The sequence below is a fragment of the Phoca vitulina genome, unplaced genomic scaffold (genome assembly GCF_004348235.1).
Source record: "Phoca vitulina isolate PV1807 unplaced genomic scaffold, GSC_HSeal_1.0 scaffold12, whole genome shotgun sequence".
Taxonomy (NCBI): domain Eukaryota; kingdom Metazoa; phylum Chordata; class Mammalia; order Carnivora; family Phocidae; genus Phoca; species Phoca vitulina.
The window spans coordinates 9161268-9178615 of record NW_022589715.1 but is presented as its reverse complement, the minus strand read 5'-3'; the positions used below and the strand labels follow the sequence as shown (position 1 = coordinate 9178615).

Sequence of the window (17348 nt, the reverse complement as noted above, 5' to 3'; positions counted from 1 at the left end):
TTCAGTCCCTGCTTAGCTAAGCTTGATTCACAGATGCTGACCAGTAAGTCCCAAAACAGAAAGACGGCCCTTTATGTTCAGACACTTGCCACGGGGACCGCCAGAATGATGGAAGCAAGTAAACAGCTTTAAAGGGACAATGCAGGTATGTCTGGGTGGCTCAGTTGGTTAAACATCTGACTTCAGCTCAGGTTGTGGTCTCGGGGTGCTGGGATCGAGCCCCTCATCGAGCTCTCCACTCAGCGGGGAGTCTGCTTGTCTCTCTCCCTCCCCCACTCATGCCCGTGCACATGCACTCTCATGAATAAAATCTTCTAAAAAATAAACTTTCCTCTTAAAAAAAAAAAAAAGACAATGCATAGCACAGGTCAAAAGTAAATGTTTAACAATTCAGCATCAAGGCTAACCCTAAGGGTAGAAGTGTGGGTTCTGTGTTCAGCCAACATGTGCTCTATCCCTGCATTTTCAGTAGATGCCATGATTTACTGTGTCAACTGTGAAGGGCCCACGGTGCTGGTGAAGACAGCAGCAGGCCAGCAGTCTCTTGACCACACCAATGTGAATGCATTAATTCTATCTGTACCAGTGACAAAGCTCAAAGAATTCAGAGAAATACTTTACTACTTCAACCCCCTTTTTTTTAAGATTTTATTTATTTATTTGAGAGAGAGGGCGCTCAGAGAGAGAGAGAGAGAGCACACAAGGAGGGGGAGGGGCAGGAGAAGCAGACTCCCCATTGAGTGGAGAGCCCGACTGAGCTCATGACCTGAGCCAAAGGCAGATATCCAAACAACTGAGCCACCCAGGCACCCCTCAACCCCCTCTTCTAAGAGGAATTCAGCTTTACACTACAATTTTTTTTAAGAGGAAGAGAGAGAGTGTGCACACGAGTGGGAGGGGCAGAGGGAGAGAGAATCCCAAGCAGGCTCCACACTCAGCTTAGAGCCCAAAGCAGGGCTCGAGCTCACGACCCTGAAGAGCATGGCCTGAGAGGAAATCAAGAGTCGGACACTCAACCAACTGAGCCACCCAGGCGCCCCTAAGCTACAATATTCTAACTGATGTCTCTTTTCCAAAGCAAACACTCTAGCTTGGGAATCAGACAGATAAACCAACCCAGGCCTTACCCGGATCAGATCCTCCTTTTCAGTCTCGTGGAGCTGGTAGAGGAACTTGGAGAGTTCTGGATCAGCTTCCATCTTTCCCATGATCCTTTCCTTTTCTGCTTCACTCTGTGCACTGGCCAGTAAGGTACAGTATAAAACTGCCAACAGCAAAAGGACGAAAGGGAAGGTAAGGAGCAGGGGGTTGGGATAGAAAGCAAATTAACCAAAACAGGTGCCGAAGCTGAGTCTCCATCACACACGCACACATGCCGTGCATACACTCCAGAAAGGACCACTATATACTCACTCATCATCCTGTGCTGTCGCAACACTTTAATAAAATCGAACGTGTTGAAACCAAGGAGCAGAACCAGCTGGTTCTCACATTCCCGATCATCACTGGCTGTCTGCAGAGAGAAGGTAACGCCATGATTAAGAACACAGCCATCTGCTTCCTCCACTGTCCCATCTGCTAAGATACATACAATGAAAACAAAACAACATCTTGGCTGTACCTTCAAGATCTCCAACACTTCATCTGCCTTCTTCTGTGACACAATGGCATCATCATAGAAGCGACTGAGCTGCCTCTGTAGCCAAAATGCATCAATATCCCGAGGGTGCAAATCCTTCTTTTTGGAACTCATCAGTTCCCCCGAGGCTACAAGCTACAGAAATAACCAGGCAGTTAGCTCACGCCGTGTTTCCGTCTGGCCCAACTGCTTTCTCATCATCCTGCAACAAAGTTCTCCTTGCCACCCAGAGCCTACCAGCCTTTGAGGACTTCCCAGAATTTTAAAAACCCTGTTATACTGAATTCAGGAGCACACCAAACTAACATTTCATCAACACATGCCCTTGGGAAGGAGAATGAGTGACTGAAATCTTAAGAAAATCAAGACGTGAAAGTTTATTATGGCTCCTATAAAAGGCCAGCTTGGTAAGTTAAATAACAGGACCTACATACAAGAAACAAATGCTACACCCAGAAATCCCCTAGCCTTGCAGCAACAGGCAAGAACAAACTGTACTTACATTAGCCGAAAGGGTGCAACGCACTACAGCCTCGTCCCCTTCCATGTCATCATCAGATGCCTCTTCTCGAACCTCCCCATACACATCTTCATCACCTTCCTACAGAAACAGCCCAACCCCAATTCATGATTTGGAGGAGATCCTAACATCACCACAGATCCTCTCCCTTGAGTCCCTTAAAATTAGCTCCATGGCTGGAACAATGGCTCTGGGGGGAAACCAACAGCTTCCTGGAGCCACGGTCAGCCTTATTCCAGAGTACATGTAATTGAATGATCTCGTTACTCTAAGTCCACTTGGCATGGATTCATTAGATGCTTCTACTCTCTCTTCTGCTTCTTCCCTTAGGCTGCCACAATGGCAACCAACTGGATCACAGTCTCTCTCGTATATGCACAATCAATAAATGAAAAAATAGAACTATCAGCTAACAGGAGGGAAGAACAATACAGAAACTATGCTTGGGAAAACACATGGTGATCCAGAGATGTAGAGACCACTTAGCTTGCTCTCCACTGTCTTTATTCACACTCTCTCACACTGTAAGCACTCAATACTTAGCACAGGATCATGCTACAAACAGTAATTAGTAAGCATTTGACGAATGAATGCTACAAGCAAAGCACTCTTCTATAGTTTGTTGCCACTTTTTTTTTAAGATTTTATTTTTAAGTAATCTGCGCCCAACGTGGGTTTCAAACTTACAACCCTGAAATCAAGAGTCACATACTCTACCGACTGAGCCAGCCAGGCATCCCTAGTTAATAGGATTTTATGATTTTAAATAGCAACAAACAGAGCACATGGCTGGCTCAGTGGGCAGAGTATGCAACTCTTGATCTCAGGGTTGTGAATTCGAGCCCCACGTTGGGTGTAGAGACTACGTAAAAAGAAACTCAAATAAAATCCCATCGGGGCACCTGGGTAGTGCAGCCGGCTAGCCATCCAGCTCTTGGTTTCGGCTCTGGTCATGATCTCGAGGGTCCTGGGATCAAGCCCCATGTCGGGCTCTGCACTCAGCATGGAGTCTGCTTGACATTCTCTCTCCCTCTCCCTCTGCCCTCCCACTCGTGCTGTCTCTCCCTCTCTCTAAAAAATAAATAAATAAATCTTAAAAAAAAAAATCCTATTAACTACACTGCAGGAAGCAGCTTAGCAGTCATCTACTTTAGGCATCTTATTCAGCAGATGGAGGAACAAGCAAAATGGCCTGCCCAAGATACAGGCCCAAAATTCAGATCTCGTGGCTCCCAGCTGGGGGCTCTTTCCTTTGACTCTCTTGCGCTACCCCTACTTCCTGTCTTACTTAGTGTATGAGATTTCGAGGCCGGCACTTTACCTGAGCCAAACTCGCCCACTGAGAACTCTAAGGCAACTCTGAAAATTTTTTCAAGTGTCCCATTTGTTCCTATTTAGTTATATTCAAGAATTCGGATTAGGTGGTAAATCTCAGTGGCTGCTGCAACTTAGACAACCATGTACATAACATGCCCGTGCTCTTGGGCCAACATGCATGCTTTTGCAACTGGCAGCAAGACACAGTAGTGAAAAGTGGAAAATTCTCACCAGAAGATTAAAATGGAATAAAACAGAGTGGTGTACACCCTCACTGACGGTATACACTGTATTTCTGTCCTTCTTTCTACTAATCTATTTGGTTTGTTTTAAATTATTATATGTTTACATTTGTAAGTGTAAATTTACTTTATAAATCCCTAAAGATAACCATAGCAAATTTTTAGCAAAATAACATTTATGCCCAAGGTTGACACCCATATAACACCATAAAATTTATCCGGCTTAAGCTAGGGAGCTTCTTTATACCAGAAGTGGTCCCCTCACCTTAACAATTTCAAAAAACAAGGACAGACTGGGTCCGTTTACTTTATCACTCACCTCCTCATCAGACTCAAACTGAACATTCACACCGTATGTCTCATCAATGTTGTCATCTGCAACAATAAGGGATTGGAAAAAGACAACAGTGAGGGGCACCTGGGTGGCTCAGTCGTTAAGCGTCTGCCTTCGGCTCAGGTCATGATCCCAGGGTTCCGGGATCGAGCCCCGCATCGGGCTCCCTGCTCCGCGGGAAGCCTGCTTCTCCCTCTCCCACTCCCCCTGCTCGTGTTCCCTCTCTCGCTATGTCTCTGTCTGTCAAATAAATAAATAAAATCTTAAAAAAAAAAAAAAAAGAAGAAGACAACAGTGAATTAGGGAAATGAGGCACTATGGAGCTAATTCCTCCCCAACTACCTGACTTGCCCGTCCTCAGCATATATCTATGGTCTCAGGACCCACAAAGACACTTAACATAAGAGAGTCATCCATACTGCCACCCGTGAGGCCTTCTCCAACCCGCCAACCCTGGACATGGCCCTGCGCTGCGTGCTGAACCACTTGAGCACCCCCCAGCCCACTCCCACACAGGCTCTGCCCAAGTTTTCCCCCAGGTTCTATACAAAAGGTCTTAAGACTAAGAAATAGTTGCTGTAATCTAGGGACTCTGATTCACGGATCACAACTCCTCAGACACCAAACAGGTTATGGGAACTCATGGACACATTCAGAGGTTTTAATGACTGAGGCTTGAAAATCAAGTTTAGAGGTCAAAAGAACCACTTAATATGATATGGACATAAAGAGCTGTTACCCATATTCTGGATTTCCTTGTCTCCACCGTAGTCTGTGATCTTTTTGCCCAAGTTCACTAGCACATGGTATCTGGTATCATCTGTCTGACCCAACAGCAGGTCAATCTCCTTTCTTCTTTCCTTGTCCCGAAGCTTTTCATTCTTTAGGACAGCTAGAACTTCATCAGCTGCCCCACAAAGGATATCACGTGGCTGGTGGCCAAAAAAAAAGAAAAATTTTTAGAACGAGACACAGAACATCACTTGCCAGCTTTATGTAAGAATGGGATGTGAAGGGGCGCCTGGGGGGCTCAGTCGTTAAGCGTCTGCCTTCGGCTCAGGTCATGATCCCAGGATACTGGGATCAAGCCCCGCATTGGGGTCCCTGCTCGGCCTGCTTCTCCCTCTCCCACTCCCCCTGCTTGTGTTCCCTCTCACGCTGTCTCTCTCTCTCTCTCTATCAATTAAATAAATAAATAAAATCTTAAAAAAAAAGAATGGGATGTGAAGAGCCACACCTCTTTAAAACCTGAATACCATTTCTGACCATTTTCATTACTGTTAATTAAAAAAATGCCACAACTGTAGGAAAACCCTGTTTTTAAGATTAGGTAGGTGGTCACAGGAAGTAGGACCCAGCTTCCACAACAGTCTGGCGCATTTCTCCAGGCAACAGAGACACTGCTCTGTGCTCCTCTAGCCTACCAAACTTTTGGTAATTCTTCGTCCTCACTAGAGCCTCTGAGACTCATAAAGGCCCCTAATCTAATCACACATGTATAATGGTCAAAAGCACGGATTCCGGATACAAAATACCCAGGCTCATAGGGTGGCCCTGCCAAATACTACCTCTGTGACGTGGGAAAATTACTTAACTATTCTTTGCACCACATATGTCACCGGTAAAATGGAAAAAGAGTATTAACAGCACTTAATCACAGAGCTAATGTGAGGACAGAGAGAAGGCACGTAAAGCACTATTCTACATGAAGTGAGTGCTCAGTAAATACTAGCCACACTTCCACAAACTGCTATGGCCCACAAAGGAAAATCCACAGACAAGGTTCTGCTGGTACCTCCCAGTTGTGACTCTCTCCCTCTCCAAAAACGCAGCTTCACCCTCTGGCTTCCTCACCTGGTCCCCAAGGGCAGCCTGGATGAAGCTGAGCAGCACCTCATAGGTCTCCCGGGTCTCTTTAGTCTTGGGTTTATAGATGATGCCCACCATCTCATCGATTCCCTCGGACAGCAGGGTATAACCCTTCATCTTGTTAATGTCGTGTCGGTCCTCATCACGCTTTCTTCGCCTAATGAACACATGATGTTTAAGAGGCAGAACCTACACCCCAAAAGGCAAAACTAAATCAAGCCTACCCTCCTCTCCTCAGCTTCATGGACACACACAATATTTAAAAACATGAATCTGTACCTCAGCAAATGATTCCCACTTGGCCATCTTTATGGGAACACAGTAACAGGAAGGGAATCCTTTGTTATTCTCTCGCTAGACGCAATAAACGTTGCAATGAGACAGCCTCCTCATTCATTTGAAAAAGGACAACCCTTTTTACTTGGCATGACAACACTATATAATCGAATTTCGACTTGCCACCTCTCACACACATTTTCTTTTTCTAGCCAGAGAAACAGGCCCCAAAAGAATCTACTGCCATTGATTACCAACAAATTATAACAAACCTGGAAAGGAAGCCATACTCTGCAAAGTGGAGAATGAGTGATGTATTAACTCATTTCAGATATATCTAATCAAGAGGTGCCTGGCTGGCTCAGTCGATAGAGCATGCGACTCTTGATCCTGGGGTTGTGGGTTCAAGCCCCATGTTGCAGAAATTACTTAAAAATAAAATCTTTAAAAAAAAACAAATATAACTAACCAAAACTGGGCCTACCAATTTTTGAGACTTCATCATGGGAGAGGAGAAAGAGACAGAGATATCAGGGATTTCAAAATATAAAGATGAGGTAAAGTTCAATGATCTTTTAAGTTTTGAAATATATCCTCCAAAAAGAAAAACAACAACAACAACAACAAAACAAAAACCTGTCTTTCATACAATGGATGCTTGAATATTAGTCTATACCAACATAAGTAGGAAGTGGGCAACAGCAGAGGAAAGAAGGAGGGGTGGGAAGTTTGTAACGGAAGAAAAAGAGTTAATGAGACAGGGAATAGCGAGGGTCTTGAAAATACTGTGGAGAAAATTAAGATCTCTCTATGGGCCAGAAACATATACATTAGAAAAAGATCTAAAAGTTGTTTTCTCCGGGCGCCTGGGTAGCTCAGTTGGTTAAAGGTCCGACTTTTGATTTTTGCTCAGGTCATGATCTCAGAGTCGTGGGATCAAGGCATGAGTTGGCTCTCGCTCAGCACAGAGTCTGTCCCTCTCCCTCTGCTCCTACCCCTGCTCTGTCTCCCAAATAAATAAATAAATAAAATCCTTATAAAAGTTGATTTCTCACTTCAGTACACATATTGAGACCAAAAAACCTTTTAAATCTCATGTTCTGTTTTTACCTTCACTAAGTTGTTTTAATGCCACTAATGTCTCATCTTGCACCAAACATTTCAGCAAAAACACTGCTAAAATACTCAAGGAAAGGTAGATTTTGGATCCCAAGAAAAATCATTTTCTCCTTGGTACTCACTTGGCTCTTCTTTCCTCCTGCATCTGTGGTTTGGTCCGCTGAGCCTTATCTCCCATCCGGGTGCCCTCCAACTTCCCAACCAGGGACAGCACCTCTCCCGTGGGTTCATCCCGGCGGGTCCGGTCAATGAGAGAGCGGTCAGCTTGGAGGACAAGATTCGAGTTCTGAAAAGATCACAATGTTACTCAAGCTCTGACACGAGTAGGGCCACTTCCTGTATCACAGGAATACGACTTGACAATATCATAGTAAGAAATGCAGCAACTAAGTGCACATTCGGAATAAGAGATTTTCCTTAAGATGAAAGAGCGCCACACAACTGCACATGAGGAAAGAGCGATCAAATCAGTTGAACGATCCTTGCTCCTAACACTGCCCGCAATAACCCACACCTGGGAAAAGTGTTGGCACGCTGGGGGTGACACAGAAGGGGGCGGGTATGGCGCCGAGGGGACAGGGAACAAACACTCCTAGCAGAACTCTTAGTCCATCCCGCCCGCCCTAGACCCTAGTGGGCTTATTCATGTCGTCGTGTACCCCCACCTTCGCCCGGATCTAACTTCGTCTCCGCTTTCGTGGTTCACCTGCAGGCCTTCAGACTAAAACTCCCTCCGCCTCCCGCTCCCCAGTGGATTCCCCAGCCTGGGTCCTTCCGCGAGCCCACACGCACCGCCTTGTACTCGTACTGCAGGCTACGGGCGGTCACATCCGCCATGGCAGCGTCTGCTCGGGGATCTCAGAGCGCCGCTCCCCTCACCACACGCTACCAAAAGCCGTTGCCGCTCGCTCCCGCCCGGCCGCAACAACGCAGGATTGACGCACAGGAGAGAGAAAGAGACGTGCCCCCTTCCGCTTCCGGGTCACACGCCGGAAGTGTGGGTGGGGCGTGTCTCGGTGAAAGTGCGCAGCGGACCCGCGGCCTTCTGGGCGGGGCCGAGACCCCCGGGTCCGCGAATTCCTGGATCCCCGACTCGGGTTCCGGCCACCTCCTGCGACTTTAGGCCCACCGCGGATAGGCTTCCACCGTCGCATTGCTTCCAGGACCCCTCACATCGTAGCGAAACGTCCGCCTGCTTAGCCCCCTCTCCCAACCCAAGCGCTTTTCTACCCATTTCTTCCTGACTCTGGCCACCGTCCTGTGAGCTGTGCTGGTGAGGGGTGCTAACTAGCTCCTTTCCAGTTGAGGAAACGGAAGCACCCGGAGAGCGATTTAAGAGTGTGTGTATGAGAATTACCGATAATCATCCTTTGGGTTTCAATTCTGTATTTAACAATTGAAAGAAAACTCTTGTCTGCCACCTGTTCACCTAAAACCCATGCGTGTCAACAAGACCCTGTTCTGGGCCGGCCGGGGCCTCCTATTTGCACCCAAATGCTTGTCTCATTCCTTCGCAGAGCCCAGGCAGCTGCCCTCTTGGCAGGACCAGCTCCCTGAAGGCAGTGACTTAATTTCTTCCTCAGCAGCAAAGGCCCCGGGTCCAGGAGGCACCGCTGCCTTCCCACCCCAATCAACCAACCAGTTCTCACCTATGGAATGGCAACTCAGAGCTGAGCGGTTACCTCACTTAGAGCCTGTTCGCTTTTGAAAGAGGAACGAAAGGGAAGATACGTATTAAGCCAAAGGAATTCATCCTCTGTAGCAGTCTCTGGGCCAAATTTGACCTGCAGGGGTATTTTGTTTGGCTGTTTATTGACTCCTTACTTAAAAATTGGGATAGTTCTTGGAAAATCTGGACTTTTAGCATCTATGGAGAAATCAGAACGCTGGCCACATGAGACCCTCATTCCTACATGGCCTTCTTGCCCAGTGCTAATCAGCAACTTGCTGTTCTTAGAGGTACACATGCTCCTCCCACTGCTCCTGTTTTCTCATACCTGGCCCCTGTAGGCATGGAGTTTGCAGCCCTGACCGTGTTTTTGTCTAACTGGGCCTTCCAAGGGACAGTCAAGTCCTTGCGGCAGCTCTGCTCCTCAGTGGCTTTGTGACTTTGAGGTAGCTAGCTAGCTACCTGGTCTCTCTGGGTGAGCATCATTTTGTCATCCTTAAAATTGAGGCAGTAAAACTTCCCCCCATGTGTGTTGTGATTAAATGAGGTAGTGTGTTTAAAAGCACCAGTGAATTGTCTGACTCAAGGTGGGGGTCACTGAAGGTTATTTGAATCTGAATCCTCAAGACCGACTTTTATTTTATGGCCATCCTGTGGTTCACCCACTTGACACAAAAGAACCTGAAAAATATTTCAGGGATTCTGCTCTGCGTTTCTAGAGGAGTAGTATTCATGTTCACAGTCAAGCCTGGGCTGTGGGCAAATCCGTGAAGCAGAGGAGGTATGGGGAGTGACTACTCATGGGAACAAGTTTTCTCATTGGGGTGATGGAAATGTTTTAGAGTTAGATTATGAGGATAGGTGCACAACTCTGAATGCAGATTAAAAATCGCTGAATCATACATCTTATTTCTTTTAAGATTTTATTTATTTATTTTACAGAGAGAATGAGAGAGCACAAGCAGGGGGAGCAGCAGGAGAAGCAGGCTCCTCGCCGAGCAGGGAGACTGATGCGGGGCCTGATCTCAGGACCCTGGGACCAAAACTTGAGTGGAAGGCAGACGCTCAACCATCTGAGCCACCCAGGCACCCCTTGTTTTTTTTTTTTTTTTTTTTTTTTACTATTAACAGGATTATCCCCAGGAAGCTGAAGGACCCGAAGCACCCTGACAAGCACAGACCCTTGGTGGGGGGCGTTCATTACCACGTTGGATTCAGCTTTAATTTTCTTCCAGTCTATGTGTGCCCATTGAGCTGCCTCTCTCCAGAGATTGAGAATTCAATATTCCCTACTGCCAGGCCTGGACACAGGGTTACCTAGCCTCTTGGGCCCTGCATTCCTGCACCTTAAGACCTGTCACTTCATTTAGTAACCTCTCAAATATTATATGTGCACTGAACTTTGTGAGCACTTTTAGGGACTCAGAGAAAAACGAGACGCAGTTAGAACCTTTGAGAAGTTACAGTCTTGGAGAAATGAAACGTACCAGTAACTGCAATTAAAAAGCTAAGTGGGGGGGGGGCGCCTGGGTGGCTCAGACAGTTAAGCCTCTGCCTTCAGCTCAGGTCATGATCCCAGCGTCCTGGGATCGAGCCCCGCATCGGGCTCCCTGCTCAGCTGGAAGCCTGCTTCTCCCTCTCCTACTCCCCCTCCTTGTGTTCCCTCTCTCTATGTCAAATAAATTAAAAAAAAAAAAAAAATAAGTGGGGGGTGTCTGGGTGGCTCAGTCAGTTAAGCGTCCAACTCTTGGTTTCGGCTCAGGTCATGATCACAGGGTTGTGAGGTTGATCCCCACATCAGACTCCATGCTCAGCGGGGAGTCTACTCAAGATTATCTCTCTCCATCTCCCTCTGCACCCCCCACCACTCTCTCTCTCTCTCTCTCTCTCAAATAAATAAACCCTTAAAAATTTTTTTAAATAAAAAAAAAAAAGCTGGTGCACCTGGGTGACTCAGTCGGTTACGTGTCTGCCTTCAGTCATGATCCTGGGGTCCTGGGATCAAGCCCAGCATAGGGCTCTCTGCTCAGCGGAGAGCCTGCTTCTCCCTCTCCCTCTACCTGCAGCTCCCCCTGCTTTTGCTCTCTCGGTCTCTCTCTCTCTCTGTCTCTCTCTCTGTCAAATAAATAAATAAAATCTTTTAAAAAATAAAATAAATTTTTAAAAAACTGTAAGATACCAAAAAAGGAAAATTCCGTATGTTCCCATACCTCCTCACCTTCCCCCCTTAACTACAGCCCCCCAGCACTGCCTCTGTCAGAAAGTCTCTCTTTTGTGTCCCGCCCGCTGCTCCATTGCAGGGTATTCAGTAAACTTCTAGCTCCTTAAAAACAAACAAACAAACAAAAAACCCAAAAAACAAAAACAAACAAAAAAACCTGTGCAGTAAGCGCCACAAGGGGGCGCTGAGGGAGATCAGAGAAGTCACTTGATTCAGGGGCATGAACAAGAGTTCACAGTCCTAACGGATGGCTAGGATTTCAGAAGAGGCAAGGAGTGGGGGAGATTTCAAGGGAATACAGAAGAAGCAAAGTATGAAGGTGGGAAGACAAAGACATGTCCTAGGAACTGTTAGGAACTCAATTCAGTTGAGGGAAGGGCAAATGTAAGGAATGGAACAATGTAATATAATTTGGATAGATAAAATTTAGAATCTCTTGAAAACATAATGCCATTGTAAAGAGTTTTTACTTTATTCTAGGAGACCATAGGAAGCCAGACAGATTTCGGGGGGGGGGGGGCTGTTTGTTTTTTGCAGCTTTATAGCAGGTGTTTGATTAGAGGGAATAACATCTAGATTAAGCAAAAACTTACTATTTATCACATGGCAAGCATTTTCAAAGTACCACTTTGGCATACATGGTCTCATTTAATCCCCATAAAGCCCTATTAAGTATATTTCCCCCATTTTAGCAATGAAGAAATCGAGGCCCAGAGAAGATAACTGACTTGCCTGGCCTCACCTACCTCAAAGCCAGGCTGTCTCATTCCAGACCCTCTGTATAGGGGCTTCCTCACAGAGCTGGGCAGGAGGAAGGTGATTCCCATAGTGCTAGGTAAGATGTAGGTGAGAGAGTGGGGTGTAGGGGGTACTAGAGGCAGAGAGTACAGCTGGGAGGCTATTGAAGGAGGCAGAGCAAGAGATGAGGTGTGCCTGATAGGGGTGCCACAGGCAGGGGGAATGAAATGTTAGAAAGGTGAGCGAAATTCAAAGGGACTTGGTGATTGTCTCTAGTGTGTCCAGGAAGCCCTTAGGTCGCCGGAACTCTTGGGGTTGGATAAGAGGAGTGCTGGGTCACCGAAAAGCCCCTGGTAACTTGCGTACCAGGTGGTGAAATGCCTCCTGATCTAGGATTGAACATTCACATTCTGGGGTTCGAGGGAGGCTGAATTGAATGACCCCAGTAAACACCATGTCCTCCATGGAGAAGGGATTCAGTAGATGGTAGTTTCCTCTCCATTAGCCTAGAACATCAGATCACCCAGTCATGCACACTTTTGAACTACTCCATTCCTTTACTTCTTCATTTAGCAAAATTGTATCGTCTCCGTGCCAGTCATCACACTAGGTTCCAGGGCTGCACCAGCAAACAAAACATTCTATGCAAATGAATGTTTAAGATTTAACCAGGTCGTGACAAAATTGATTTTCTAATTAATTCATCTGGTGTAGGTCTCTAACAGGCTTTGCTCCCTTTCAGGTCTTTGCCGTCGGGGGCAAAGCCCTTGTATTAACCAAGAGGCAGTTTGATGTAGTGGTTAAAAGCATGGACTCTTGTGTCAGGCTGCTGGGGGGCAAATCTCAGCTTCACCCCTTCCTAGCTGTGCATTCTTAAGTCAGTTCTTAGTGCCTCAGGTGCACCCCCTGTTGAACTGAGATAGTTTTACCCACTCCAGAGGAGTGCTGGGCACCTAGAACTCCGCCAGGAAATAACAGTAAGGGTTAAAGGACTGTCCAACAGAGCTGCGTTTCTCAAAAGCATTTATGAAATACTTTGTGTCTAGAGGCAGTCCGTGATTGAACACAGGAAAACTGTCTCATTCTTTGTCATACCCTTGCTTTCTTATTATAAATGGTCTTACCTGATGGCCCTTCCACCCAAAACTTGGTTCTGAACGGCTGTTGGCTCTTCTCCAAACTGCAGCCCTCACATGGAAGATGACAGTTCGCCAGGACCAGGCGTCTCCAGTAGCATGGCTGTAGGCTGGCTGGCTGTGCCAGAATGTTGTGTACTGGGGCCAGAGTGTTAGGCTAAGTATGTGACCTCACCGGGTGACTGACTGGCAGGGCCTCCCGAGAACTCATCTTGGGGTGCAAGTGGCCATAGGCTTGTTGAGAAATGAAATAACGTCCTAACTATATATGAGGTAGACTCCTTGTAAAGCCAGTCACACATCAAGGTGCGGCTCATACTGGTTCTGTGATGGATCCGTTCCTAACGAGGCAGCTGGTGGCTTGCAGTTTCAAGGACTGGCTTCTGCCACAGATGGAGGACAGACGGTTGTAACAAGATGAGTCTCCTCCTTGTACTGGGCAGCTCCTCTGTTAGGCTTCCCCCTCCCTACTATCCCATTCCCTCCAGTTTCCATTGCAGAATAGAGCTTTTAAAAGAAAAAACAGGGGCACCTGGCTGCTTCGGTAGGAAGAACATGCAACTCTTGATCTCGGGGGTGTGAGTTCGAGCCCCATGTTGGGCGTAGAGATTACTTAAATAAACTTTAAAAGAAAGAAAGAAACAAAGGAAAAAAGAGAAAGAGCAAACAGGCCATATCTGCACTGCATCTCACCACACCCCTGCCCACCTTCCTCTCTGGGCCCTGATTTTCTTTCCTCTTGACAGTTCCAAGTCTCTGCCCGTTAATCTCCCCAAGCCGCAGACCGCCAGCTGGGACGAAATCCAAATCCCAAGCCCCAGTGATTTTTTCCTGAGGCACTGTAGCCTTCTTAACTGTGTATCCAACCAACTTTTTAAAAAGCCAACGAGCATGGACCCAGCACTTGTCATGCACTTGTGACTGGGCCCGGTGAGAGGAGGGTCACCACGTGTGAGCTCTTCTCAGGGGCAGACACCAGCAGCTGGGGCAGGCTGAGTGAAGGCTTAGAATGCTAATTCCTGCCAGAGACCAATGTGCCAAGGAAATAGGAAGAGAAAGCATACACCAGTACCTCAGGAGCCCCTTGGGGGTCCTCTGCAATTGCTCTTCTCCCCTCTCCCCACCAGAGATAACCACTTCCCTGACTTTTTTTTTTTATTAGCCAGGCCCTTGCTTTTCTTCATAGTCTTACTACTTATGTATGATCTCGAAACAACATATTGCTCAGTTTTGAAAAAATGAGTAGCAAGCACAATACCCTGCCATGCAAAGAGAGGGCAATATGGTCCCAATAGATAGAGGCAGCAGAAGGTCAAAGCAGAATGCCTGCATCAGAGGCTGGCCTCAGTTCCCCTGAGCGTCTCTGGGGCTACTGCAGGCCGTGGGCGGGTGAGGCCACAAAAGAGGCCTGGAAGCACAGGGTTCGGGGCAGTTGGGCATCTAGCAGGGTCGTGGTATGGACAGGTACAGCTTCTTGGAAAGGGGTACATGTGAGGGGTTTTCGTTGTCATTATTTATTTATTTTTTAAAGATTTTATTTATTAATTTGACAGAGAGAGAGAGAGAGCACAAGTAGGCAGAGTGGCAGGCAGAGGGAGAGGGAGAAGCAGGCTCTCTGCTGAGCAGGGAGCCAGATGCGGGGGGCTTGATCCCAGGACCCTGAGATCATGACCTGAGCCGAAAGCAGCTGCTTTACCAACTGAGCCACCCAGGTGCCCCTGTTGTCATTTTTTAAAACTCTGCATGGCCCAAACTCTGACTTTATTCTACTCTCACACTTGTTTAGTAGTTTGGCTAAGTATAAAATTCTAGATTTGGAAACCATTTATCTTCTTGCTTCTAGTGCAATGCTGAGAAGGCTGACACCCTGCTTCTTGATCCTGTGTGTGTGACCTGTTTCTGCCCTGAAACTTGTAGAATGCTCTGTCCTGAGTGTTCTGAAACTTTATGATAAAGTACCTTGGTGTCAGTTCATTTCCATCCATGTGCTGGACACTCAGTCTCAGTCTGAAAACTCATGTCCTCCAGCTACAGGATACAGGCTTTATTCCTTCCTCGGCATGATTTCCTCCTCTCCATTTTCTCTGTTCTTTTTGGGCCCCCTGATTGTCCTATGTGGGACCTACTTGGCAACCCTTATAATTTCTCTCCACTCTTTTCTAGCCCTTGGCATTTTCACTCTAATCTGGGGAGATTTCTTCTGTTTTACCCTTCAGTCTCTATAGCACCCGCCATGCTTGTACATTCCCCCACTCCACACCTTTGCTCCTTTGTCAGCCAAGAACACCTGCGGCCAGTCTTGACCCTTCCAAGGCAGATGGGCCACCACCTCTTCCTCAGGGCCTCCCTGGCCTCACCTTCAGAGTCAGTTGAACATTTACCAGCTACTCACCGAAAATAGGTGAACAAATATAAATAAATACTATTTCAAACAAAAATAGTAAGGAAGGATCCTAGAATCCTTAGTTATGAGACCTCCCCTGTGCTGGCTGTGAAGTAATCATCCTTCAGCTCCAAACCCACCTTCTATTCTGGGCCACCCTGCACACCACATTTCTGCTCTGCCAGCCACTCCCAGTTAGGTTATGCCAAGGGGAGGCACATGGAGGAGACTGCAGGGCTGGAGAAAAAAGCACTTGCTCCCACTTGTCCGCTTCCCGAGCCTGTGAGCGCCCCCCAGCGGCGCTCCTTCGTATGGGCGGGGGCAGTTCCTTCCCACAGCGGCAGTTCGCAGAGCTTCCAGCGTGCGCGTGCGCAGAACCAGCTACACCCTGTCCCTCGTCAGACGCCCGCACCAGCTGAGCAGCACCCCTCCTCTGGGGGCAGTTTCTGCACTGCAGAGCCCTCTTGAAATCTTTTTGATGTTTTGCTCTTGGTTCCTTTTGTTTTCCCGCCCTGGGGTGGTTGCTTCCCGCGGTTGCTACTTGATACTTGAGATGCCCTACACACCTAGTCAAGTTCTTTGTAGTAAGTTCTTGGTTCATGTTACAGGTTTGTCTCCTGACTAGACTCTCACTGTTACAACTCCCACCTTTATTTTACAGAAACTCTCATCTTTATCTTTTTTTTTTAAAGATTTTTTTTTTTTTAATTTATTGAGAAAGAGAATAATAGAGAGCATGAGAGTGGGGAGAGTCAGAGGGAGAAGCAGACTCCCTGCTGAGCAGGGAGCCCGACGTGGGACTCGATGTGGGACTCGATCCCGGGACTCCACAATCATGACCCAAGCCGAAGGCCGTCGCTTAAACAACAGAGCCACCCAGGCGCCCCTCTCATCTTTATCTTAAAGGAGGTGATGGAGACAGAGGGACACTTTTAAGGCAATATCCTGAATTCAGTGCTCTTGTTTATCCATAAGAATAGGAGATGGTTTCCCCAACGGGGCTTCCATTTTGACAAAGTAATAGTTCTCTCCTGTTTTTGCCAAGGACATCTACGGGTGAACCTGAGCATTTCAGCCCCCAGTGGCTTCATTTCTTTTCCCACACTGGCCACATTTCTTCCTGGCACAGGGGGACTTTCCACCTTTAGGTCTTCAGGTGCCCACTCTCCTCCAATTACCTTTTTTGTGTCCTGATCACTCCTTCATCAGGAAGAGGGAGGGCAGCTCTGATTCCTTAGCGTTTCCTTCCAGGGAATGGCCTCCCTGTTCTCTGGTTCTGCAATATTTTTAATTCCTAAGGAACTGTCACCAGATTTCACTTTGGAAAACCCAGTTGTAAATGAATCCCACTCATCCTTATCCAAGGAAAACGATCTCTAATGTTACGGAAAAGATTTGTTATGAAAAAGTCCTCTGTGCTTGGATTCAGAAGATCTGGAACAGCTTGCTCCCAGAGCTTCCTGATAAGCAGGGAAATTTGGGAAACTGTTCTATTTCCTTCCTGGGGAAATAAAAAAAAATCTTGTTTAGCAGAGCTCCAGAAGGGAACTTTCCAGTCAGCCATCCCCAAAGGACAAAGCAAATTTATCTTCATTAGAAATTCAACCACCTCCACCACCCACTGCAGCTCCACACAGTCCGAATTATCATTGCAGAGACGGGGCAGGGACAACATAAACAAGAGAAACTTAATCCGGAATGAACAATGTTGAGATATCAACCCACTGAGGCTCTATACAGCCTATGACAGAGATACAAATGCAATACTGTCCCGTTTAATCTGACAAAGGTTTTTCTTTTCATCCCTGATTTGAGGATATGCTCATGTGGAAATTTTACAAAGGTATGCAAATGAAACCACAATCTTTTCTTTCATAAATCATTC

At 46.9% G+C, this 17348-nt stretch overlaps 1 protein-coding gene across 1 annotated transcript in view; it reads right to left on the bottom strand.

Moving 5' to 3' along the window:
* SNRNP200 (small nuclear ribonucleoprotein U5 subunit 200) overlaps positions 1–8289 on the bottom strand; it is a 29734-nt gene extending 21445 nt beyond the window's left edge. The window contains exons 1-9 of the mRNA XM_032410407.1: positions 8109–8289; positions 7439–7602; positions 5907–6078; positions 4792–4984; positions 4038–4093; positions 2142–2240; positions 1622–1774; positions 1414–1513; positions 1128–1264 (exon numbers count right to left, since the gene is read on the bottom strand). Of these exons, the coding sequence (XP_032266298.1) occupies positions 1128–1264; positions 1414–1513; positions 1622–1774; positions 2142–2240; positions 4038–4093; positions 4792–4984; positions 5907–6078; positions 7439–7602; positions 8109–8153 (1119 nt within the window). The 5' untranslated portion in view covers positions 8154–8289. The remainder of the gene's footprint in view (positions 1–1127; positions 1265–1413; positions 1514–1621; positions 1775–2141; positions 2241–4037; positions 4094–4791; positions 4985–5906; positions 6079–7438; positions 7603–8108) is intronic.
* Between the last annotated feature and the right edge of the window lie 9059 nt (positions 8290–17348).